Below are 25,432 nucleotides of genomic sequence, written 5' to 3' on the forward strand. Positions count from 1 at the left end.
TCTGTACATCTCCGGGCACACAGCACATGTGGATTCTGGCCATTTGCATTCTTTTTGCAAAAAAACATTTAGCCTGGATTTCTAATTTCCCATGGGAAATACACTGCTGCCATCTCCAAGACAGCACAGCTGGTACGGAAAGAACTATTTTACAAATGATCATTAAAATTATAGTATTGACAGAACAATAGCCAATTTTCACAATCAGTAAAGTCAAGTCTGTCACAATGCAGAATTTGAGATAACGATGAAATTATGACAAGCAAGCAATAATCCAGATATGTAGAATGAAGGAAAAAAGAAAACACATGGTCTCATCAGCAGTCCCTTTTTCCTACAACCAATCCACCACAAAAGCAGTGCTTATTCCAAATCTGTGCTTTCAGCTTTGGATTTAAAAATTAAAAATATTTTTCTGTGCAAGAGAAGATTGGTAACCATGGATAAAACAACTGCGGTCCTATGAAAACTAAACTTGTATTTATGTGCTAAGTTCAAGACATAAGGTTTACTTCTACATTGTTCCGTACCGTGTATAGTCACACCTATGCAAAGGGGATAAAACACCATCATTCTGACTTGTTGGCATTTTATTCTAACGCTGTGCTTGCTTTTCACAGGTGTAAATTACTACAATGCAGTGGAAAATCAGCACCTTTACTCAAGGGATTCTATATTCTACAAGTAGTATGTATTTTACTTTCCAGGGATGAGGTACACTGCAGAAGGGATTCAAACTACTACATCTCTGGGCATCTTCAAAATCTATTGAAAGGGACAATTTGTAATTCTGTGTGTCTGAAGATATTTTCTTGCAGAATTTTCACTTTTGGGTTTCATGCTTCTAGCCTGAATCTCACAGAATATTTGCCAACTTTTAAGATTTTTGGCTTTCTGAGGCACCTGTATGCTGGTGCATGGGCTCTCCCAGGCATAAGTACCTCAATCAGTTCAGAACATTCCATACGATTCAAAATTGTGGAAAAAGAACTCTAAGGCTCTAATTACACATAAAGAATACAAAATCTGTCTCTCATCATGAAGAAAGGGTAATTAATGCATGATTACTAAAACACACTGTGTCAAATTAGGACTACGCCATGATGATCCTAGCTAATTAAATAGGACTCATCTACACATTCCTCAAGATGGATGAAATACTGGGTAAAAATTTTTAAACTATCTAATGACTTTGGAACCTAAGTCCCATTTTCAGAAATGATTTAGGCACTTAAGAACCTAAGTCTGTTTGAAAGTCAATGGGAAATAGAAGCCTAATTACTTAAGTGCCAGGTGTTTAAAGGTAGCTAGGTACCTAACTCACACTGAAATTATCAGGAGTAAGGAACTTAAAACCTTCAAAAATCTGGCCCTAAGTCAAGTTTGAAAACTATCTATTGTTTATAAATGCACATTCCCAAGGCACAAGGAAGACAGCAGAATGCCCATTATATAATACACCAGTAAAGAAGTGGTGTGAGCAGCAGCTTCATAATGCAAACCTGAGATATACACTATTTACCACACTAGATATTTTGAACAGAAAACTCAGGAAGGTGAAACAGAAAGGAGTGAGACTGATGAGAGCATCTCAAGCCACACTGCACAGGCCTTACAACCTTGGAGAGACGGGTCTGGAGCTTAATCTGCACTCAAAAACAGTTGAGGTATTCTCCAAGGTGTCAGTAGACATTTGGAAACCTGCAGCAGTGAAAAAGCAGCATGTCTGAAGCCTTCATGATAAGAGAAAGATAGACAACTGAGTCCTGTTCAATTCAAACATCAACTAGATTATAGGAAGGAAACTCCCATGTGTAGATACAATCACATAAGTGGAATAAGCTCAATGATGTATAGATAAGTAAACAGGATAGAAAGTTTCCATGTACAGGCAGTCCCCGAGTTACGCGGATCCGACTTATGTTACGAACGGGGTTTGCTCCCGCTGCCCCCGTGCTCCATGGTTTTGCTCCGTGTCTCCCTGGTCTGCTGGTCTGCTGGAGACCAGCAGACGAGGGAGACGCCGAGCAAAGCCGCAGAGCACGCGGGCAGCGGGACAGCCCAGACGCGCCGCGGCTGTCCCGCGGCCGGCGTCCTCAGAGGCTTTCCTCCCCGTCTCCCTGGTCTGCTGGTCTCCAGCAGACCAGGGAGACGCCGAGCAAAGCCGCAGAGCACGCAGGCAGCAGGACTGCGGTGCGTCTCGGTCCGCCGCCCGCGTCTCCCTGGTCTGCTGGGGGGGGGGGGCGCGCAGCTAGTATGCCCCCCGCCCAGCAGACCAAGCTTTTCTCCGGACGCCTGTGGTGGAGCAGCTGGGGCGCTGCCGGTTGGTCCCGCAGCGCCGCTCTGGGCGCTACTGGACCAACCCGGCAGCACCCCAGCTGCTCTGCCCCAGGCGTCCCCAAGTCAGCCGCTGCTGAAACTGACCAGCGCTGACTACAGGAAGCCCGAGGCAGAGTTGCAGGAGTCTGTGTAGTTTCTCAAAACAAGACAGCTGTGATCACTGAAGTCTTCAGATTTATTCAGTTAAGTTCCCAATGATATAAAACATGGATGTTTTACTATGACATGAAAATATGTGGAAAGTTTAGGCTCAATGAATTATGATGAGAAAGTACCTATTTTGAATGGCAGGTTGAGCAAAACATGATAATGAGGTTTAGGTATTGCCATCTCAAAGTGATGCAATACAAAAGGATACAACACCCAGAAATCAGCTTGCAGAATCAGACCTTAAGGATGAAAGAATTCGCTGATCTATGACTCTGTTCTTAATTTGTTTAGTGGACAAAAATATGGGACTATATACTCACCCTGACTTGGACCTTTGGTAACCATGAAAGACTTTTTATGAATGCCATGTATTTGAGAACAATTGAAGACCTGTGTTGATATAAGGGATATTAGCTAGTGGATAATAAAATAGTTGACTGACTGCATGAATTCTTAAAGGTTAGTTGACTACTATTCTACAGTCCCCAGGGGTGGGGCTGGCACCCTGTGCAATCTGGCCCCATTCCCAGGGAGCCCCCTACCAGGAGGCAGCTGGTCTATGAGGGGAACCAGTTTAAAAACCAGCTCCCCTTGCGGACTGGTTGCCTGCCACCCCACGCTGCTACCTCAGATATAGAGGCAGCAGCGCGGGGTGATAGTAGCCCCTCTCTGTGGAGGGTCTGAGCTTTCTGCAGACTACAAGGAGCTCAGACCCTCCCCCTCATGGACAGGAACTGCTGCTACTAAGCTGCCCCTGCCCGCAGTGGGCCCAGGCTTGCCGCAGACAGAGACTGTTTCATATTGCGTGGAGCAGCCTCTGTCCATGGCGAGCCTGGGCCCACTGCGGTCAGGGTCTCCTGCTGTGAAGCAACCTTCCCTGGCCTTGTCCCCCACCCCCTGCGCTGCGGCCTCTGACAGAGGCAGCAGCGGTGGGTGGGGCAGACAGAATGTGGAGCCAATGCTGGGGGGAACCAGCTTTTAAGGGGGGAATGCGAGTAGTCGACTAGATTAACTGATAAACCTAGGCTTATTGGTTAATCGACTAGTCGATTACGCATTAACATCCCTAGTTGATATAACTCAGTTTGAGACTGTTTTTCACTGATCAAGTCACAGTTTTGGACAAACTACACCTTTCAATGCATGTTTAAATTTCTTGGCTTAACATCTGTGTCTAAGCTGGAAATGTTTTCAGAGGACTTTCCATGAACAACATGCACTTGTTAAGCCTTTATTCAAACAATGTATTGGTTCACTGCTCCTTTGCTATAAAAGGTAGCTCTGTATCAGGACAACATACTTGAAGCATCTTAATCTGTTAAAGTTGTTTAGTAACATAATGATATTCCCTAAACCAGCATTTCTCAAACATTTCTACTCTAATTGGCACTTCCAGAAAAACAAAGAAACAAACAAAAAACCACAAATCCAAGCCTCCTCCAGTCCCACATTATTAGCTTGGGGGAAACTTACACAATCACTGTTCCACATCCCTTGGTTAGTCCTTTATATCCTCAAAGTGAACATGCTCATATTCTGGGAACTGCTGCCCTAAATATAGAGCACTGATCTAACTATGAAACACCAATAGGTAATTCATGGTTGACACTCCTCGGTTCAAATTTTTTGAAATACCAATAACTTTATTTGGGTAAGTTCCGCATGGGAACAAAACATTGGCTGGACTTGCAACTGCTATTTGAGGTGGCATGTATCAAAGCCACTTGATTTTGTGCAGGAAAGCATAGATAGTTTTGTTCCATGGGTTGACTGTGCATGCAGCAGACAAACTGGGTCTGAGTAATCACTGCTTTTTTGAAGTATCTGCGGAATGAGGGCACTGATTTATGAAGTGGTTTTAAACTAAGGGAACTTAGCAGCAGTTCAGTGTCTTGGCTACCAACTTTTAAGCAGCCTAACTTGAACTATAGTCTATTGTTCAGCGTGAAACAGATTGCTGTTTCCAAACACAATCATTGAAGAATGGTAGTGGATGAACAGTACCTGTCTCATACAGAACAGTATAAATGCTGTGAGCATAGAGATATCACACTATGAATTCTTGCAAACAGAACTTTGGATCTGTGGTGCAGCTCTGCTCTCATGCCTCTTCAACTTCCATTGCCTTGATGTCTTTTATGTCAAAGGACTGCTTTGTGCTGATGAATAGACTGCAGGTCTGAACTAAGGATGTTAAATAGCATGTAATTGACTAATTGAACAGTTGATTCATTTTAAAATCTCTTATTCCCCCCCTTGCTGCCTCTATCTGATAGAGGCAGGATGGGGGTGGGGGAGGGGGAGGGGGAGGGAGAAAAACAACTAGCTGACCATCCGGTCGACTGGTCCATAACATTTTGAGTCTGAACCAATATGCTGAACCTTAGAAGTTTTCGGGCATTAAATCCCCTCTGTTAGATACAGATGTAAGGCCATGCTTTGGATACAGGGTCATACAACCATTTTGAGGCAGATGCTGTCACACAGCCCCAGGCCAGCAAAGAGGTTGGATTCTAAGAAGTCACTCCTTCAGGTCCAATCTTGCTCCCATTACTCTCAATGGGAATTTTAACACTGATTTTAGTGGTTCAGTTTTGCTGTTTTAGAGGCTTCTGGATAGACCATTTAGCTTAAGCTCTAGGACTTTGACTATTTCCTGCATCAAGACACAGCTGCTTCTGCATTTACATGCATACCATGCATTTACAGGTATGCAGGACAGTTCTAAGTGTATATCCCAAATCTTAATGTATTCTTAGGTTGAAGCCCCTCTCTGCCCAGAAATATCTCAGTGAATATAAATATAAATGATGGCCTGTGTGTGGGGGGTATTTCCCATCAACTGGGATCATCATGACTATGCCTAGACTGGCATGATTTTCTGGAAATGCTTTTAACGGAAAAGTTTTCCGTTAAAAGCATTTTCGGAACAGAGTGTCTAGATTGGCACAGACGCTTTTCCGCAAAAGCACTTTTTGTGGAAAAGCATCCATGGCCAATCTAGACGCGCTTTTCTGCAAAAAAGCCCCGATAGCCATTTTCGCGATCGGAGCTTTTTGCGGAAAGCAAATCTCAGCTGTCTACACTGGCCCTTTTGCGCAAAAGTTTTGCGCAAAAGGGACTTTTGCCCAAATGGGAGCAGCATAATATTTCTGCAAAAAGCACTGATTTCTTACAATAGGAAGTCAGTGCTTTTGTGGAAATCCAAGCAGCCAGTATAGACAGCTGGCAAGTTTTTCTGGAAAAGCGGCTGATTTTCCGGAAAAATTGGCCAGTCTAGACACAGCCCATGAGTTTGAATGGGAGTAGAGCAGCGTGCAAGATGTGAGGGGAGACAGGAGCACTAGTAGAGAGGGGTCAAGTGATAGTGTCTTGGCATAGACCAAGTTGGAGTTGACTGAGTGAGAGAAGAGAAAGAGAGCGTTGGAGTGGCCTTAGCCAGACAAGAGCTGGAAAAGTAGACAGAAAGGAGCTGGAGACATGGATATAGAAAAGAAGAGGTTAGAACAAATAATTGAAGTGATAACCTCTGCAACTCTTTGAGCAGTTTGATTGGAAAAAGTCTTAAGAGTCCCACAAGATGAGAGCACAGGCAAAAATGATTCAACACAGAGAGGGTCTAGTTGTCCATTATTAAATCCACCTTGCTCCCTTAGACAGACATTTTTTAGTTTTTCTGTTGTACTTTCCACAGTATACACAAGCTTTATTTTAGTTTTTTACTTCATTGCAATTGTTCAGATAAGACCTAGAAGTTGTAATCTATTCTCAGGAATTCCTGAGTCCACTGTACACCTTTCTGATTTGTTAAAGAGGGGCCTACTCTTCGTATTGTCACATTCTAAAACTAACTCCATTGGAGGAGGAAAGAGAGTGTTGTCCTAGTCTCAAGCACCTCCCAATAATTATTAAAAGGTCCATATAGTTAAATAGATTATAATAAAGCAAGTAATATTCCACAGCTCTAATTTAAAAGAGTCCCAATAAATGTAAATCACCTCGGTAATTGATGATTTCTGTTCCAAGCACTGGAGTCATCTCCAGAACCGTGATGAAGGCTTTGTCCATAGATGTCAATGGGAATGGAGACATGCGATGTCTTCTGGCCACCTTGGTAATATCAACGGCACTGTGACCTGCAGAAAGGGAGAGCATCCAGTTAAGATTCCATGGCAATGGCATGGAAGGCTCACGGGATGACTTACAAATATTAAAAAACTTTCATTCAGAAAAATCATATAGTGTTTTACAAACTACACAGGGCCGGACTACGGGGTGGGTGAGCCAGGCAACTGCCCGGGGTACCAACCGATGGGGAGCGCCTGATGGCAGCTGTAAGGGGTGTGTGGCGTCCCTTATAGCTGCCATCAGGCGCCGTGCGCCCAGTTCCCACAGCGCTGGCCCCCACCCCCCATCCCCGCGGCACCGGCCAGCAGCGCCCTTCCCCCCATGGCCACGGGGCCCTGCATGTCCAGGCGCTGCGCGCCAGCGGCTGCGTCGGGCTGGGCAGCACATGCGCTGTGCGCCCCAGGGGCGGACCCAGGGCTGTGTGTCAGCGGCCGGGCAGCACATGCGCCATGCGCACTGGGGATGGGCCTGCGCATGCACCGTGCACTCTGGGGGCGGTCCGGCCTGCACCCCAGGGGTGGGCTGCGCATGTGCCGTGCGCCCAGGGGCGGTGCTGCGCGCCTGGGCAGCCAAAATGGCTTGGGCTGTCCCTGAAACTATAGGAATAACGTCATATTCACAGCATTTATCATTAAAAAGTGACAGGCACATTAAATACAGCGTCTAGTCAGACCACCTATATATCACAGGGAGGAGAAGAGAAAGAGAGAGATGGAGAAAGAGGCAGGAGGAGAACTGGGAGGAGGGCAGGGGGAGGAGCAGTAGGATGAGAGAGAGAGAGATGTGGGGGAGAGACCCGAAAATCCCATCTTATGATGGGCTATTGGCTAGTATAAAATAAATGTTATAAGCAGATTGACTTTGCAATCTTGTGTGTAGAGCTTCCAGATCTATTTGCATACATGTATTTGGATTTCATGTCTTAGGGTGTGTCTAGACTACAGGGTCTTGTCAACAAAAGTGGACTTTTGTCAACAAAACTATACCTGCATCCACACTGTCTTTGAGTTATGTCGACATAACGTCGACAAAACTCAGCAGTTTTGTCGACGTATGTAAACCTCATTCTACGAGGAATAACGCCTTTTGTTAACAGAGTTCTGTCGATAGAAGGCATTATTGCATCTAAACTGTCCTTTGTGTCCACACTGTTATGTCGACAAAGGGGCTTGCTTTGTCGACAGAACTGGATGGAGTCTAGACGCTCTTTGTTGACAGAAGCTTTGTCGACAGTATCTGTTGACAAAACTTCTGTCGACAAAACCCTGTAGTCTAGACGTACCCTTACAGTATACCTACCACTCTTTGGTTTTCATGTATTGTGTAAGGAGTCATGAGGTTCCAGGTTTTATTTCCATATTGTGCACATGTAAGACAAGAACTTAAATATCATATGATTGATCACCCCAAATAATACCTAGCAGGATGACATTATGTACCACGACATAATGAGATCTCTATTCCAGTCATGTGTGTACAGAAGAATATAAGTATTGCCATGCTGGGTCAGACCAGTGGTTGGTGCCAGAGGCTTCAGAGGAAATGAACAGAACAGGGCAGTTATTGAGTGATCCACCTGCTGTCATCAGTGGGGCCAACAGCCTCATTGGGTGCCTGGGTAAGGCAGAGGGAACCCTGACTCTGGAAGGGTTGAGTCCACAGCACTGCCCAGAGAGCACTGTACCTCCCACAGGTAGCCCTCGATGATGCTTGGAGTGTGCATTGCTCTGGCAACAATTTAAAGAGCTCCTGGCCTTTTGTATCACTGGGCCCCAGGACAGATGACCCCTTTGCCTCCTTCCTCCCCCCATCAGAGGGCTTGGCTGTCGTTCACTTCCAGCTTCTGGCAATGAGAGGCTTAGGGACATGTGCACTTGGGACAGAAGAATCTGAAGCACTGTTACAGGCTGGGGACTGACTGGATAAACAGAAGTTCAGCAGAAAAGGACCTGGGGATTACAGTGGATGAGAAGCTGGATATGAGTCAACAGTGTGCCCTTGTCGACAAGAAGGCTAAAGGCATACTAGGATGCATTAAGAGGAACATTGCCACCAGATCTAGAGAAGTTATTATTCCCCTTTATTGGGCATTGGTGAGGCCACATCTGGAGTATTGCATCTACTTCTGGGCCCCCGACTATAGGAAGGATGTGGATGCATTGGATAGGGTCCAGTGGAGGGCAACCAAAATGATTAGGGGGCTGGAGCACGTGACCTACGAGGAGAGCTGAGGGATTTGGGCTTATTTAGTCTGCAGAAAAGAAGAGTGAGGGGGAATCTGATAGCAGCCTTCAACTTCCTGAAGGGAGGTTCCAGAAAGGATGGAGAGAGGCTGTTCTCAGTAGTGACAGATAATAGAACGAGGAGCAATGGTCTCAAGTTACAGTGGTTGGATATTAGAAAAAACTATTTCACTAGGAGGGTGGTAAAGTACTGGAATGGGTTACCTAGGGAGGTGGTGGAATCTCCATCCCTAGAGATTTTTAAGTCCCTGCTTGACAAAGCCCTGGCTGGGATGATTTAGTTAGGGTTGGTCCTGCTTTGGGGAAGGAGCTGGACTCGATGACCCCCTGAAGTCTCTTCCAGCTCTAAGATTCTATGAATCTGTGATACTCAGAGCATGGTGTTGTATCCCCAACCATCTTGACTATTAGACTTTGATAGAATTATGCTCCAGGAAATTATCTAATTCTTGTTTGAACACAGTTACACTTTTGGCCTTAGTAACAGCCCTTTGTAATGAATTCCATAGGTAGACTGTGCACTGTGAGATCAACATCAATAACGGGAAACTTGGAAATGGCAGCGATGCTAAATGATTTCTGTGTTTCGGTCTTCACCGAAAAGTCTGAAGGAATGCCTAACATAGTGAATGCTAATGGGAAGGGGGTAGGTTTAGAAGATAAAATAAAAAAAGAACAAGGTAAAAATCAACTAGAAGAGTTAGATGCCTGCAAGTCACCAGGGCCTGATGAAATGCATCGTAGAATACTCAAGGAGCTGATAGAGGAGGTATGTGAGCCTCTAGCTATCATCTTTGGAAAATCATGGGAGGCAGGAGAGATTCCAGAATACAGGAAAAGGGCAAATATAGTGCCCATTTATAAAAAGGGAAATAAGAACAACCCAGGAAACTACAGACCAGTTAGTTTAACTTCTGTGCCAGGGAAGATAATGGAGCAAATAAGGAAATCATCTGTAAACACTTGGAAGGTGGCAAGGTGATAGGGAACAGCCAGCATGGATTTGTCAAGAACAAATCATGTCAAACCAATCTGATAGCTTTCTTTGATAGGATAACGAGTCTTGTGGATAAGGGAGAAGCAGTGGATATGGTATACCTAGACTTTAGTAAGGCATTTGATACAGCCTCGCATGATATTCTTATCAATAAACTAGGCAAATACAACTTAGATGGGGCTACTATAAGGTGGGTGCATAACTGGCTGGATAACGGTACTCAGAGAATAGTTATTAATGGGTCACAATCCTGCTGGAAAGGCATAAAAAGTGGGGTTTCACAGGGGTCTGTTTTGGGACCGGCTCTGTTCAATATCTTCGTCAATGATTTAGATATTGGCATAGAAAGTACGCGTGTTAAGTTTGCAGATGATACCAAGCTGGGAGGGGTTGCGACTAATCTGAAGGATAGGGTCATAATTCAAAATGATCTGGACAAATTGGAGAAATGGTCTGAGGTAAACAGGATGAAGTTTAATAAAGACAAATGCAAAGTGCTCCACTTAGGAAGGAACAATCAGTTTCACACATACAGAATGGGAATCTAATGTCTAGAAAGGAGTATGGCAGAAAGGGATCTATGGGTTATGGTGGACCACAAGCTGAATATGAGTCAGCAGTGTGATGCTGCTGCAAAAAAACCAAACATGATTCTGGGATGCATTAACAGGTGTGTTGTGAGCAAGACACGAGAAGTTATTCTTCTGCTCTATTCTGTGCTAGTTAGGCCTCAGTTGGAGTACTGTGTCCAGTTCTGGGCACCGCACTTCAAGAAAGATGTGAAGAAATTGGAGGCGGTCCAGAGAAGAGCAACAAGAATGATTAAAGGTATAGCGAACATGACCTATGAAGGAAGGCTGAAAGAATTGGGTTTGTTTAGTTTAGAAAAGAGAAGATTGAAGGGGGACATGATAGCAGTTCTCAGGTATCTAAAAGGATGTCATAAGGAGGAGGGAGAAAACTTGTTCATCTTGGCCTCTGAGGATAGAACAAGAAGCAATGGGCTTAAACTGCAGCAAGGGAGATTTAGGTTGGACATCAGGAAAAAGTTCCTAACTGTCAGGGTAGTCAAACACTGGAATAAATTGCCCAGGGAGGTTGTGGAATCTCCATCTCTGGAGATATTTAAGAGTAGGTTAGATAAATGTCTATCAGGGATGGTCTAGACAGTATTTGGTCCTGCCATGAGGGCAGGGGTCTGGACTCGATGACCTCTCGAGGTCCCTTCCAGTCCTAGTATTCTATGATTCTATGAATATTTCTTTTGTTTTAAACCTTCTGCTTATCAATTTCATTGAATGAGTCCTAGTTTTTGTGTTATGTGAAGAAGTAAATAACACTTTCTTATTCACTTTTCCCACATCATTCATGATTTTACAGGCCTCTACCATATTTCCCCTTACTCATCTTTTTCCTAGTTTAACAGTCCGACTCTTTTAAATTTTGCTTCACAAGGAAGCTGTTCCAGGCCCATATTAATTTTTGTTACTTCTCTCTGTACCTTTTCCGGTTTTAATAAATATTGTTTTTGAGATGGAGCAACTAGAACTGGATGCAGTTTTCAAGGTGTGAGTGTATCAGGGATTTGTACAGTGGCATTATATTTTTAGTCCTATTGTCTATCCCTTTCCTAGTTGTTCCTAATATATTAAGCTTTTTGATTGCTGATGTACATTGAGCAGATGTTTTCAGAGTACTACAATAATCTTTTTTCTTGAATGGTCATGTTTTCCAATGTGCATTACTTTGTATTTGTGAACATTGAATTTCATCTGCCAGTTTCTTGCCTACTCACCCAGTTCTGTGAAATCCCTTTGTAACTCTTCACATTCTTCTTTGAATTTAACTATCTAAGTAATTTTATGTTGTCTGCAAACTTTGCTACCTTATGTTTACTCCTTTGTCCAAATCATTTATGAATCTGTTGAACAGCACTGGTAGTCTCAGTACAGATCCTGTGGGGAATTCTGCTATTTACTGCTCTCCATTTGGAAAAATGATAATTTATTCATATTCCTTGTTTCCTGTCTTTTAACCAGTTACTGATTGAGAAGCTCTTACCTCTTATTGCATGACACCTTATTTTATTTAAAAGTCTTTTGTAAAGGACCTTGTCAAAGGCTTTCTGAAAGTCCCAGGACAGTATATCCACTAGATTACTTGTCCATGTGTGTTGTTATTTTTTACTCCCTTCAGGGATTGTAACAGATTGGTGAGGCATGATGTCCTTTTACTAAACCAGTGTTGACTTGTTCCTCAACTAATTGTGTTAATTCCATTTTTCAAGAGAGTCAATCAAACTGTTATTGAAGCTAAGTTTATTGCCCCATAATTTCCAGGATCACCTCTGCAGCGTTTTAAAAAACTGGTGTTATGTTAGCTAACCTCCAATCATCTGGTTCACTTTGTAGACTCAGTGTCAAATTTTTGAATGGCATCCACAGAATTGTGAGAATTTTCTATAACTAAAGATATACATAATTCCAGGAAATTCAAACCATACTGTCAAACAGGTGTCAATTTGCTGTTTTATGTCAAGTGTCCAAAATCATTTGTTAAAAGTCTACAATGACTGTAAATTATAAATATTCATTTTTGAAAGTGGGAGGGAGGAAATCTATCTAGCTTATAAATTTTTAAAATCAGAAATGAAACAGCAGTCATTACTTTTGAACTCTCCTTCCCCTCATTCCCAATCCAAATGAAACCAAAACCCAAACTCTTCTGGGTCTACCGTAGCTATTCATTATGCTAAGGCATAAAAGAGGAAAGAAACATTCAAAGCTATAATTCTTTCCCCCTTATTTCTACTTAGTACTGATTTTTCTCTTTCAGATGTGTCAAATATTCAAAAGCAGATATTTTACGCTTCTGTTATATTCATGGTCAAGACCAAATTACGTAGATTTCATTTTTTAAATTCCCAGTTATGGATGGTAGATTTCTTTCAACAAAATCTAGATGGTAAGAACAAGCAAACACATACACAAATAAATAAGTTTCAGCCCTCAGAAACTTCCTTGTGAATATCTGAAAGTGCTTTCAAAGGCAACTATTTACATTCCACAACATCCTATGCAATAAAACAACACTTTTCTCACTGCAGGAATGAATACTTTGGGACAGAGAAGTCAAATAATTTGTCTGAGGCCACTCAGCTAATCAGAAGGATAGTTTGCAACAAAACTCAGGAGAACTGACTATCCATCTTCTAGTTTGACCACAAAATCAGCTTCCTATGCAACCTGCAATATGTTTATGGTAGGTTAAATTTTTGGGGCACAGTTCTTTAACATGGAAGATTACAAACTGTAATTGCAGAAAGAGTTAATTTGTGTAAATCCTCCTTTTTTAATCCAGCACCAAATTTTTTCTCATTTAGCTCAGCATTTCTTAAAACTTTTGAAGCTCAAAAGTGAAAATCATGGTTATTTACTTCCCGTTATCTCTGTATGCTGATTCTTTTCTCCTCTGAAACTTGTACATCCACACCATGCTGGTACAGATGCAGGTACATCCCCACCATGCTGTGATCAGCAAGTGACTCCAAAGAAAGGAAAAAAGCCTCCAGACAGGAACTGCATTATGAGTTCTCAATCATTTACCACATTACACATAGCTTAGACTCTAATGTCACTGAGCCCTGTCCTACACTAGGGAGTTATTTTGAAATAATTCCCCTTAGGTTAAATTAATACAGGCAGTCCCCGAGTTACGCGGATCTGACTTATGTCGGATCAGCAGTTACGAACGGGGTTTGCTGCCCATCTCCCTGGTCTGCTGGAAACCAGCAGACCAGGGAGATGGGGAGCAAAGCCTCTGAGGACGCCGGCAGCGGGACAGCCGCGGCGGGTCTGGGCTGTCCGCTGCCCGCGTGCTTCCCGGCTCTGCTCCCCGGTTCCCTGGTCTGGGGAGACGAGGAGCAAAGCCGCGGAGCACGCGGGCAGCGGACAGCCCAGATGCGCCGCGGCTGTCCCGCTGCCAGCGTGCTCCTCGGCTTTGCTCCCCATCTCCCTGGTCTGCTGGAGACCAACAGACCAGGGAGACGGGGAGCAAAGCGGAGCAAAGCCGCGGAGCACGCGGGCAGCGGACAGCCCAGACGTGCCGCAGCTGTTCCGCTGCCGGTGTGCTCCACGGCTTTGCTCCGCTTTGCTCCCCGTCTCCCTGGTCTGCTGGAGACCAGCAGACCAGGGAGACGGGGAGCAAAGCCGTGGAGCACGCGGGCAGCAGGACAGCCGCGGTGCATCTGGGCTGTCCCGCTGCCGCCATGCTCCGCGGCTTTGCTCCGGACACCTGTGGTACAGCAGCTCTGCCCCAGGCGTCCCCAAGTCAGCCGCTGCTGAAACTGACCAGCGCTGACTACAGGAAGCCCGAGGCAGAGTTGCTCTACCCCGGGCTTCCTGGAATCAGCCGCTGATGAGTTTCAGCAGCAGCTGACTTGGGGACGCGTGGTGTTCTTAAGTTGAATCTGTATGTAAGAACTGGCGTCCAGATTCAGCCTGTTGAAACTGATCAGCAGCTGATTCCAGGAAGCCCGGGGCAGAGCAACTCTGCCTCGGGCTTCCTGTAGTCAGCCGCTGGTCAGTTTCAGCAGCGGCTGAATCTGGATGCCAGTTCCGACTTACATACAGATTCAACTTAAGAACAAACCTACAGTCCCTATCTTGTACGTAACCCGGGGACTGCCTGTAAGTGTAGTGTCCACACTACGAAGCCCATTATTTCAAAATAATAGGCTGGTTATTTCAAAATCTGTACTCTTGCTTTCCTCAGGGAATAAATCTAATTTTGAAATAGTATTAGTGTGGACACTGCTGCTGCTCATTCAAAATAATTAGCCTCCAGAGGCGCCTCACAGCTTCAGCTTTGACCACTTTGGCCACACCTGGCATCTCCACTGCTCCCCTTCTCCAGTGGAGATTAAAACTCCCGGCAGTTGAAGAAGGGCTTGTGCCACTTGAGAGCCACGTGCAACACAGCAGCAAATGAGGGAGCCATAAGCAACCTCAATGCTCACTCAGAGCCTCTCATAGCTGCCAGCACTCCTGATACTCCTTTCGGCTGCCACTGGCCAGGGACGCTCTGGCCCGGACTGGTGCGGAGATCCTGAACCTCATCGAGGTTTGGGTGGAGGAGATCTACCACCAGGTTCTCCACACCAGAAAGAGAAATGCAGAGGTCTACAGCTGGATCGCCGCCGGCCTGTCCAAGAAACGCCATACCCGGATACTAGACCAGTGTTGGATGAAAATCAAAGAGCTCCGGCAGGCCTACTACAAGGCCACGGAGCAGAGCAGATGCTCCAGGACAGCACCACACAGCTGCCGCTACTATGACCAGCTTGATGCCATTCTGGGAAGGGGTGTGGTCATTTCCCCCATTGTCATCATGGAGTCTGGCCAAGAGATGACTGGCATCAGCCTCCAGGAGGGCGGGGTGGTACATGACACCAATGATGGCGAGGAGGAGGAGGCCAGACAAGTGACCATGTCTGCCAGCCAGGACTCGCTCCTCACCCTTGAGCCAGTCCTCCCCTCCTAGAACATCTCCCAGAAGTTGGACGAACCTGGGAAAGGCACTTTAGGTGAGTTTCATAACTTTCTCTATATACACACAGGGGCAGGTGGTGGGCTGCGAAGGGCTGCATGCTCCTCTCCCGGCCTAGCTGGCCTGGGGGCCGCAAAACAGCCTGTGCATGTGGGTGCACGTGGACCGCCAATCTAGAGCACTCAGACCCATGACGATGCTCTCACACAGGAATCCCTCAGTCCTTCGTACACGGTTCCTGGAGAGGCCTATCTTACCCTGGCCTCCATGGTGGGATACCTCCCCACAACAAGTCATCACTAAGGAGTTTGGGGTCCTGGAGCCACATATGCCACAGTCGCACTCAGGCAGCATTCGGTCCCAGTCAAGCGCGGGGATGCAGAGGAGACTGATCCTGTACATGAGAACCTACCAGTGGGAGAAAGAGGAGAGGGAACCCAGATGTACTCTCCCCAGCAAGTGGCATCTGCCATTTACACACACTTGCCCTAAAACTACTCCCCTCCTCCAATGGGCAGGAACAGAAGTTCTCTCTCTGTGGGATGCCGCTAGTGCCAGACTCAACATTGTGGGACATAGTAGGAAGCCGAGCCTCCCCATCCCCTCCTCCCACCTGTAGGCGCCTTCCCATGCCTGCTTGTCCCCAGGCCATGGGTGTAGTGATATTTCCCTTGTATGGCTGAGCCCCTGCTAAAAAGTGCCGGCTGTCTAGGCAATATACGGCTTTGCTCGAAGCACTTCATCATCATCTGAACCGAGACCTTCGGTGTTGGCTCAGAGGTTAGGGCTAGGCTTCATACAAAGTGTTTCCTCGGATGACTGTCCTTGTAACTTTTCTTCAAAGCTGGGCCAGCTGTGAGCTTGGTGCACCCCCCATCTCCCATGCCAATTACCCGACTGTGATATCTGCAGGAGGAAACACACCCGCGACGATCTCCTGAGGGTGCAGATGGACTGCCTGAAGTCCCTCATCCAGGAGCTCAAGGAAGAGCACCAGGAGTGGGTTGCCTGTTGGGAGGAGAGCCGGGCCAAGCGGGAACAAAGAAAGGTCATCTGGAAGCTGGTGAGCCAGCATGATGCCATGTGTTCCGCTCTCACCTTGGTGATGGAGCACCTAGCGTCATGCATGGAGCAAGCCACCAGCAACCTCCCTGCCCTCCAATGGCTTCCCCTCCTAGCCCCCTCAAGTGCCACCAGGGGCCCAGAACATGAGGCAGTGGGACTTCTCAAGCAGCCAAAGCCCCCTGACCACCTGGAAGCAGGAGCCAGTCCCATCCCAATCCCTGAACCCCCATCTCCATCCCTCACCTGTTGTATATCACCCCCAATAAAGAGTCATGTTTTTTTCAAGAAACATGTCTTTATTATTTGCTCTTCGGGGAGGGGAGTGAGGAGAGGTGGAAAGGGAGGGATGGGGAAGGAAAGGCACACAAAGGGAATGCCGGGACCCTTGCGGAGAGGCACGGGGGAGAGTCTCACAACTGGTCTTGCACAAAACTCTCCCTCAAGGCCTCCCTGATGAGCACAGTCCCTTGACGTGCTCTCCTGGTGGCACTGGTATCCATCTGCTCAAATTCCCTGGCCAACTTTTCAGTCTTTTCCCCCCATCCTGGCAGAAAAGTCTCTCTGTTGTTCTCACACAGGTTATGGAGCACATAGGAGGCCGTCACCACAAATAGGATGTTGCGCTAGCTGAGATCCAATGAGTTAGGAGACTCCTGAATCTCCCCTTTAAACAGCCAAATGCATGTTCAATCACCATACCACATCTGCTCAGCCTGGAATTAAAGTGCTCCTTGGTGGAGTCTAGGCTGCCTGTATAGGGCTTCATGAGCCATGGGAGCTGCATTGCCCAGGATCATGATGGGCATGTCCATCTCCGCAACTCTGATGGTATGGTTGGGGAAAAAAGTGCCAGTATGCATCTTTCAAAACAAGTAGGAGTTCCGGAAGATGCGGGCATCATGCGCCTTTCCCGACCAGATGACATTGATGTTGGTGAAGCATCCCTTGTAATCTATGAGGGCTTGCAGCATCGTGAGAAGAACCAATTCCTGTCTATGTAGTCTGAGTGATGACCCTCTGTAGCAGCACCTGGTTGATAGCCTTGGCTACCCGTAGGAGCATGGCCCTGACTGTGGATTTCCCCACGCTAAACTGGTTCCTGACGGAGTAGTAGTTGTCTGGCGTGGTGAGCTTCCAGAGTGTGATGGCAACGTGCTTCTGCATGGGGATGGCTGGTTGCAAACAGGTGCCCTGTCACCTGAGGGCAGGGGCGAGCCACTTGCAGTGCTCTAGGAAGGTGGCCTTCTACATGCAGTTCTGCAGCCACTTCAGGACAATGCAATCCCACTAGTCCGAGCTTGTCTCCCACTGCCAGAAGTGACATTCCATGGTGTCCAGGGGATTGAGGGACATGTACAGCAGCAGGAGTGCTGGAACCTGGGTGAGCAGGGCCTGTGGTCCATGCTGGGATTCACCCTGAAGGTCTGGATCCTCATCTTGCTGGAGCAACAAGAGTGGAAGTACTGCGCCATGAGGCACAGAACGAGGCCTGTGAGCCTAGTGCTGTTTTGTAGCAGCTCTGGCACCCTGCTGTGAGTGTTATGGCATCCTCAAGGGCACCCAGAGCACACTGCATCCCTTTTGAATCCCACAGACAGGCATTGGAGAATTGGCAGGAGCCCCTGAAAGCACGTGTCACAGCTTGCCTGACAACCAAGCAGCCACAGGAAGTATCCACCCTCCTGGAGCTGTCCCCAAAGTGCTTCTGGGGGCTCTAAGTCTGAGTCAGTCTCCAATCAGTGTGGACAGTCTATTTTGGAATAATTCTAACTAATTTTGAGGTTTCCCTGTAGTGGGAACACACTATTTAGATTTTGTAAAATTGGAAATTATGTGGATTTTGGTTATTTTGAAACAATTTCCTAGTGTAGACATGCCCTAAGAGAAACACCATGGGGAAAAGAATTAAGTTGGGTTGATTTACTTAGAATTGGTCCTGCCTAGAGCAGGGGGCTGGACTTGATGACCTTCTGAGGTCTCTTCCAGTTCTTTGATTCTATGCTAAGAGGAAAATATCTATTAAAAAGATTCTTACTGCTATTTTAAGAAAGGTTAAAGCTGTTAATGTTTTCTCTTTTTTCCCCCTAGAATCATAGAAGATCAAGGTTGGAAGAGACCTCAGGAGGTCATCTAGTCCAATCCCCTGCTCAAAGCAGGACTAACCTGAATTAAGTCACCCCACCCAGGGCTTTGTCAAGCCAGACCTTAAAAACCTCTAAGGATGGAAATTCCACCATCTTCCATTGCTGTGCTTCACCATCCTCCTAGTGAAATACTTTTTTCTAAAATCCAACCTAGACAACTCCTACTCCAAATTGAGATCATCGCTCCTTGTTCTGTCGTCTATCACCATTGAAAATAGCTTACTTCCACCCTCTTTGGAACCTCCCTTTAAGTAGTTGAAGGCAACTATCAAATCCCTCCCTCACTCTTCTCTTCAGCAGAGTAAATAAATTCAGTTCCCTCAACCTCTCCTCATAAGTCATGTGCTCTTGTCTCCTAATAATTTTCATTGCCCTCTGCTGGACATTCTCCAATTTGTCCACATCCTTTTGGTAGCGAGGTAGGGGAAGGTCTGGGCACAACATTCAGAGATGTGGCCTCACTAGTGCCAAATTGAGGGGAATAATCTCTTCCCACAGTCTGCTGGCAATGCTCCAACTAAAGCAATCCAGTATGACGTTAGCTTTCTTGGCAACAAGGTCACATGTTTGATTCATATCCAGCTTCTCGTCCACTTTAATTCCCAAATCTTTTTCTGCATAATTCTGCTTGATTCTGACTACCAACTAGATATTGAGACATTGATCATTACTTGTTGAGCCTGACAAACTAGTTGGCTTTCTATCCACCTTCTAATTCACCCATCCCATTCTCCTTTAACTGGCTGGCACGAATAGGGTGGGAAAGCTTATTAAAATCTTTGCTAAAGTTAAGGTACATCATGTCCACCACATTCCTCATATCCACAGAGCCAGGTCTCTCTCGTCATAGGAAGGCAATAAGGTTGGTCAGGCATGGCTTGAATCCATGCTGACTGATACTGATCACCTTCCTCTCCTCCAAGTGTTTTAAAATGGATTTCTTGAGGACCTACTCCATCATTTTTCTGGTGAATGAGTTGAGGATAATTGGCCTATAGTTGCCCGGATTCTCTTTCTTCCCTTTTTTAAAGATGGGAACTATATTTGTTTTTTTCCAAATATCCAAGACCTCCCCTAGTCACCACAATTTTTCAAAGATAATGGTCAGTGGCTCTGAAATCACATCAGCCAGCTCTCTCAGCTCCCGCAGATGCATTACACCCAGCCCCATAGACTTGTGCATGTCCTGCTTTTCTAAACACAAGTTGGACCTCCCTAGTCCAGCACCCTTAGGATCTGACCGGTCCTGAACAAGGGAATTTGACAGACTAGGGGAGGTCTCTTCTTACCAGCATCCCTGCCTGCTACCCATCCCTGCTGCTTGCACTGCTTCTGGCCCTGGCGCGGCTACTACGATTGGGCTCCAGCTCTAGCCCTGTTACTGCAAGGCTTGGGCTCCAGCCCTGACCTCAGCTCTGCTGCTGCTGGCCTGACTGGGACTCCCTGAGGTCAGGGGTCCCTGACCACCACTGGCCCTGATACAGCCAGCACAGCCGGGGCTCCCTGCCCTGCTGTCAGCACAGCTGGGGCTCTACAGCTGTTGCTGGCCTTGCTGGGACTCTCTGGGGTAAAAGATCCCAGCTGCCAGTCTGTCTGCAGCTGCCTGGCTCCAGTTGGGGCTCCTGGCTGCCTCCCAAACCCAGCCACCAGGGCTCTTTGGTCCTTTGTGCCAGATCATGGATGTTGCCAGATCAGAGAGTTTTGAATTTTAGAGGTTCAACCTGTAGTCTTTAATCTGCTCTTTCACAACTGAGGGCTGCTCACTTCCTCCCCATACTCTGCTGTCCAGTGCAGCAGTCTCGGAGCTAATCTTGTCTGTGAAGACTGAGGCAAAAAAAGCATTAAGTACTTCAGATTTTACACATAATGTCACTAGGTTGCCTTCCCCATTCAGTAAGGGTCTCACATTTCCCCTGACTTTCTTCTTGTTGCTAACATAGCTATAGAAACCCATCTTGTTCATTTACATCTCTTGCTAGCTACAACTCCAATCGTTCTTTGGCCTTCCTGATTAGACTCCTGTATGCCTAAGCAATATTTTTATACTTTTCCCTTGCCTTATGTCCAAGTTTCCAATTCTTTATTTCTATGTTTAAGCTCACCAAAGATTTCTCTGTTAAGCCACGCTGGTTGCCTGCTGTATTTGCTATTCTTTCTGCACACTGAGATGGTTTGTTCCTGCTCCCTCAATAAGACTTATTTAAAATACAGCCTCCTCTCCTGGATTCCCTTCCCCCTCATATTATGAAATTGCATGAATCCTCCTTCGTTCTTGAATTTCCACCTCACCAAAATATTACTCTAGTTTGTTCTCCCCCTTCCATGGGAGCCATGGTTCAAAAATACATCAAAGAGGCAGCAATACTTACTGGCTCTGAGGATGTTCTCTTTGCTACTGCATCTGGACTGCACCTGTAGAGAGAGCATAGACTATGAGCTACAACAAATAACAGGCACAGCAAAATGTGGCAATTTAGTGGGCAAGCTCCTGGGATCTAGAGTCAGAGGCTCTGCATATTTGGCATTTTAACAATTTCAATTAATGTATATATACAGGATACATATATTCAAGCAGAAAGTTATTGGTTGACAGTCTGAATCTGATATAAGCAATTAAAAACACAAACAATCCAGCCTAAAGGACAGATTTTTAGGTTAAGAAATGAATATACAGATTTCAAAAATACATATTAAACTTCAATTTTACATTAAATTCCAAGTTCACTTGTATATAATTATGACCACAGTGATCCTGAGCCTAAATCCTTATGTTTTGTGCCCCGACCAGAACACTATTATGACTGCATTAACATAATCTGCTTGAAGACTTGATTATTGCTGCTTTCACTGGAGTTCTTGAGGTTTCTTAGAGAGAAATTCAAAATGCTAACAAGTTAGAATGTGGTGATTATGAAAACATTTCCTAATTCTTCACAGCTGCACAAACATCTTCAGGCTGGAGACAGATGAATTTGTTCAGCTGTTTAAGTCTAGTTTTGGAACAGTACTATGTCTAATATGCTTTTTATAGTGTAGATCTACTTTGAAAAGTGATTGCATAAAATAGCATCTTCTTACTCAATAGACCTACTCCCCATGGGCCTGATTCCCACTGTGTTACTCCAGTTCTATATGGTATGACTCAGTGAAGTCAATAGACTATACTGGTATATTGAAATAACAGTGGTGAATCACGTCTGAGTATCTAGAGTCATATTGGCTTACTATGGAGACACACACACGTTTTTGTTTTTTACTACTGTGATGCCTGCAGACATAATGTAGGCTATGTCTTCACTGCAGAGTTAACTTGAGTGTATATAACTTGAGTTAACTTTTCTCAAGTTAGTCTTGCCTGAGTCAGAGCAGTAACACTGCAAATAATACTTGAGCTGCACAGTGATTCAAGTAGTAGTTGATGTGTTGTCCTCATTCAAGCTGTGGCAATAACCGCACACTGGCCAGCCAGCTAGAGTTAAAAACACCATCAAACTTGAGTTTAAGTTTTTTGCGTGTGGATGGGACTCAACTCAGGGCCAAGACTAGATATAACTCAAATTAACTTTGAAAGAAAGACAAAACCCTATTCAAGTTGAGAGGTGTAAGCTGGATTCTTTTCCTTCATATGCTTCATCAACAGAATTGTTCACTAAGATTTCAAGTAGAAAACCAATAAATTATATCCATGGAAATCTATTCACAGCAGTCAGGTTGCACAGATGCCATTTGAGGGAATAATTTTCCTTGTAAAACCTTTATTAGTGTTGTAGAAGGAAGTGTACGAAAGAAAGTTAAACCTAACTTTCATTCTTAGGTTGAGTTTGTGGGAGTGAGAGCTAGAAAAATACCTGGCAGCAAACTGAGCAACATGATCTGGAAATTATTAATGAGCAATAAATGGGGGACCCAAAAATGCCATTTTTCAGTCACTTTTCAGACTAGAGCCACCTTTTAAGTCTGAAACTGATCCTTCCTTGTTTTCTAAACCTCTTTCTTCCATTCCACAGCAGCTTGCCCCAAATGCATATTCACACAACAAGTTGGATTCTACAGCGTAACACAATCTACTCATTGTAATGGAAAAACTTATGACAGTAATGTTGCAACTTAGAGTGGATTATGGTTGTCCTTCCCTGAAAAAAAGTATTATGTTTAACAATTAAAATCACCCTCCTCCCCATCAAAAATACTATAAAGAGTAAATGCCAAAATGTCAGTGATGCCTTGATTTGGCCCAGAATTGTATTTCCATATTTCAGGTACATGATAAAATAAAATTTCATTGGAATAAGAAAATGTTTTTCTTTGAAGAGCAATTCTGGATCAAAAAGGAAGGCAGAATGATATGAGAAAGAGAGAGAGAGAGAGCAAAACAGAGAGAAAGAGGTCAGGATGGGGTACGGTTGGGGCAAATTCAAAATGTAGTATGCAAAAGAAGAAATGGGCCTATCTGCACAGGATATTGTTTAAAATGGAAGAGGCTCTGGTATTTTTCATTGAAAACCATATGGAAACAGAAAACAAGGAATGGGCCTGTTGCAAAATAATCAAGAAATTCAGCAAACTCTGGAATGAAATCTAGGGAAACAACGCAATCCTAAAAGGAAAAACAAAAAAACCCCACACAAACACTCAGAAACAATCTAATAAAACGAACTAAATAAAATATGATTTAGAGAACACAGATTAAAGCTATTAAAGAGAGGAAAAATGTTAGTGGACAAAGACAGAGCTAAAGAAGTAAAATGGAAGTCAAGAGAGAGTTTTCAACAAAGTGTGGGAACAGGAGCTCAAACCCATAACGCAAAGCAATGTTTGCGAATGGAAAGCAGCTCCTTTGAGCAGTAATAGTTACTCTCGAGTCGTAGCCTCTATTCCTCCTGAGTTCATCTTTAAGCCCTTCCAATCTATAGTGGAGCTAGTGTATGAACAAAAACAAGAATTTTAAAATGAACAGAGCAGCTGAGATTTGCAGATCTATTATGAAAAAAATGTGCTGACAGAGTACCACTCTTAAAATGTCCAGATGACAATGGAAACAAAAGATAGCTGGCTTCAAACATAGCCTCTTGGAAGGTGTTGTTTTTTTTTTAAATTCTATGAGCACAGAGAACGTCAAATGATAATGCTAAATTGTGGTTTGCAGTGTCTCATGGTGACCTAATGGTTACAATTTATCACTCACCTATATGCACTGTGGAAAATAATTTGCTTTCCACAAATTTTAAATGCAGCTATAGAAGAGGAATCCATGATTATGAAAAAAGACCCCACAAGTAAACTTGATAATTTCCTACTCTATGCTCATACCTGCAGAATACAAACCCTGTTTGAACACAGCTGACAAATTATTAATTAACCAATACTTCCATTTACTATGCATTGTACATTCATATCCAATCTTATTTTTTTAACTTTGTTTCATTAAATAGTAGTGTTTTCTATCCTAACCATTTAACCTACTTTAGAGCATTGTATAAATTGTCTTTTTTAAATATTTTATCGTTTGCATAAGTTTGATAACTGTGATATTTTAAAAATCCTTATGTATGTCACATGTACCCCTGAAGTAAATATTCTGGTGTACCATCATACACACCTTGTCATGATTAGCAGGGACAGATGATCTTGGAACAACTTTAATTCTTCCCATACTTATAGGCTGCTCCACATAGAGTAACTTGTGCCTGTCTCTCATATCACAGGAAGGTTTATTGTTTCTTCTGTCTATATTCTCTTAGCCGCCAATACATTTTGGCAGAAAAGCTCTGAATAAACTGGGATCTCATCCAGTATCATTTCCGAGAGTGACTCAGGAGGAAACAACCAGAAAGCAGAGCAATCCACATTCCACTACTCTGATTTTTATGTCCAAAGTATTTTACTGTATTTTAATTATAACTGTATTGCCTTCTAAAGCAGAGTAAACCTTGTTCCCATGGACATAAGTACCAAACACTATGTGAAACAAAGCATTTAAAATTAAAACAGAGGGAATGGTAAAAACATGAAATCCGCTGATAATCTCTTGTCTGAGACATGAAATCACTTGTTGCAGCAGATTGGATGTGATTAAATCTACATGGTATGTTTTGCTACTGCAAATCATAGCATCTACAAAGGTGTCTTTAAAGTAAAATAGACAATGAAATGAAGAAAAGCTCATGCTACAAATGAAACTAAAATAAATAATAGAAGAAAAAGAAGCCTTTATCACACAACCACAATTTCTAGAATTGGTTAGAGAAATTACTTACCTTTCATACTTCATAAGATTTAGCACAGAGTGTTAAATCAGTTCTTCATTATGGGAGGTACAGTTAAAAGCCATAGATTATAGTAAAATGAATTTCTACATAAACATGACGAGTTTCCAGCCAAATATGAAGAGCTAAGTCTTATGGAAGCTTTAATGCAACATGAAGAACAGTTCGTAATGACATCAAAACACATGATTTTACTACCAGTGGTAGAAAGAACCCATATTTCAAGAACACACAGGACCGTAGGCGGCCAACCCATAATCTATTTATGGGAAAGCATATTGCTCTGTTTTTAACACAACATGCAGAATGTGGAACCACCAGCAGAAACCCAACATAGTCACATACAAAGTACTAAGATACCAGGAAGAGAATGGGTTAGCCAAGCTGCAATGAAGGAAGCAGGACATGCGAAGCTAAGCAGCTGGCATGAGTTTGAGAACTGTGTTCCTTTAACTACCTTATAAATGTCAGACTCATTTAAGAAGGAAGGAAAATAGTATTTTCAGTGTTCTACAAGTACAAGTCAAGAAGTTAGCATGGAATTCTTATCAC

At 44.3% G+C, this 25,432-nt stretch overlaps 1 protein-coding gene across 18 annotated transcripts in view; it reads right to left on the reverse strand.

Moving 5' to 3' along the window:
- Window positions 1-25,432, reverse strand: part of GPHN (gephyrin) — a 535,888-nt gene that overhangs the window by 113,848 nt on the left and 396,608 nt on the right. For all 18 annotated transcript variants that reach the window (XM_075927415.1, XM_075927413.1, XM_075927409.1 and 15 more), the window contains 2 exons: window positions 20,984-21,026; window positions 6,489-6,626 (listed from right to left, as the gene is read on the reverse strand). In XM_075927415.1, coding sequence (XP_075783530.1) covers window positions 6,489-6,626; window positions 20,984-21,026 — 181 coding nt within the window. The remainder of the gene's footprint in view (window positions 1-6,488; window positions 6,627-20,983; window positions 21,027-25,432) is intronic.

Source organism: Pelodiscus sinensis, chromosome 4 (assembly GCF_049634645.1).
Source record: "Pelodiscus sinensis isolate JC-2024 chromosome 4, ASM4963464v1, whole genome shotgun sequence".
In the NCBI taxonomy this organism is placed as follows: domain Eukaryota; kingdom Metazoa; phylum Chordata; order Testudines; family Trionychidae; genus Pelodiscus; species Pelodiscus sinensis.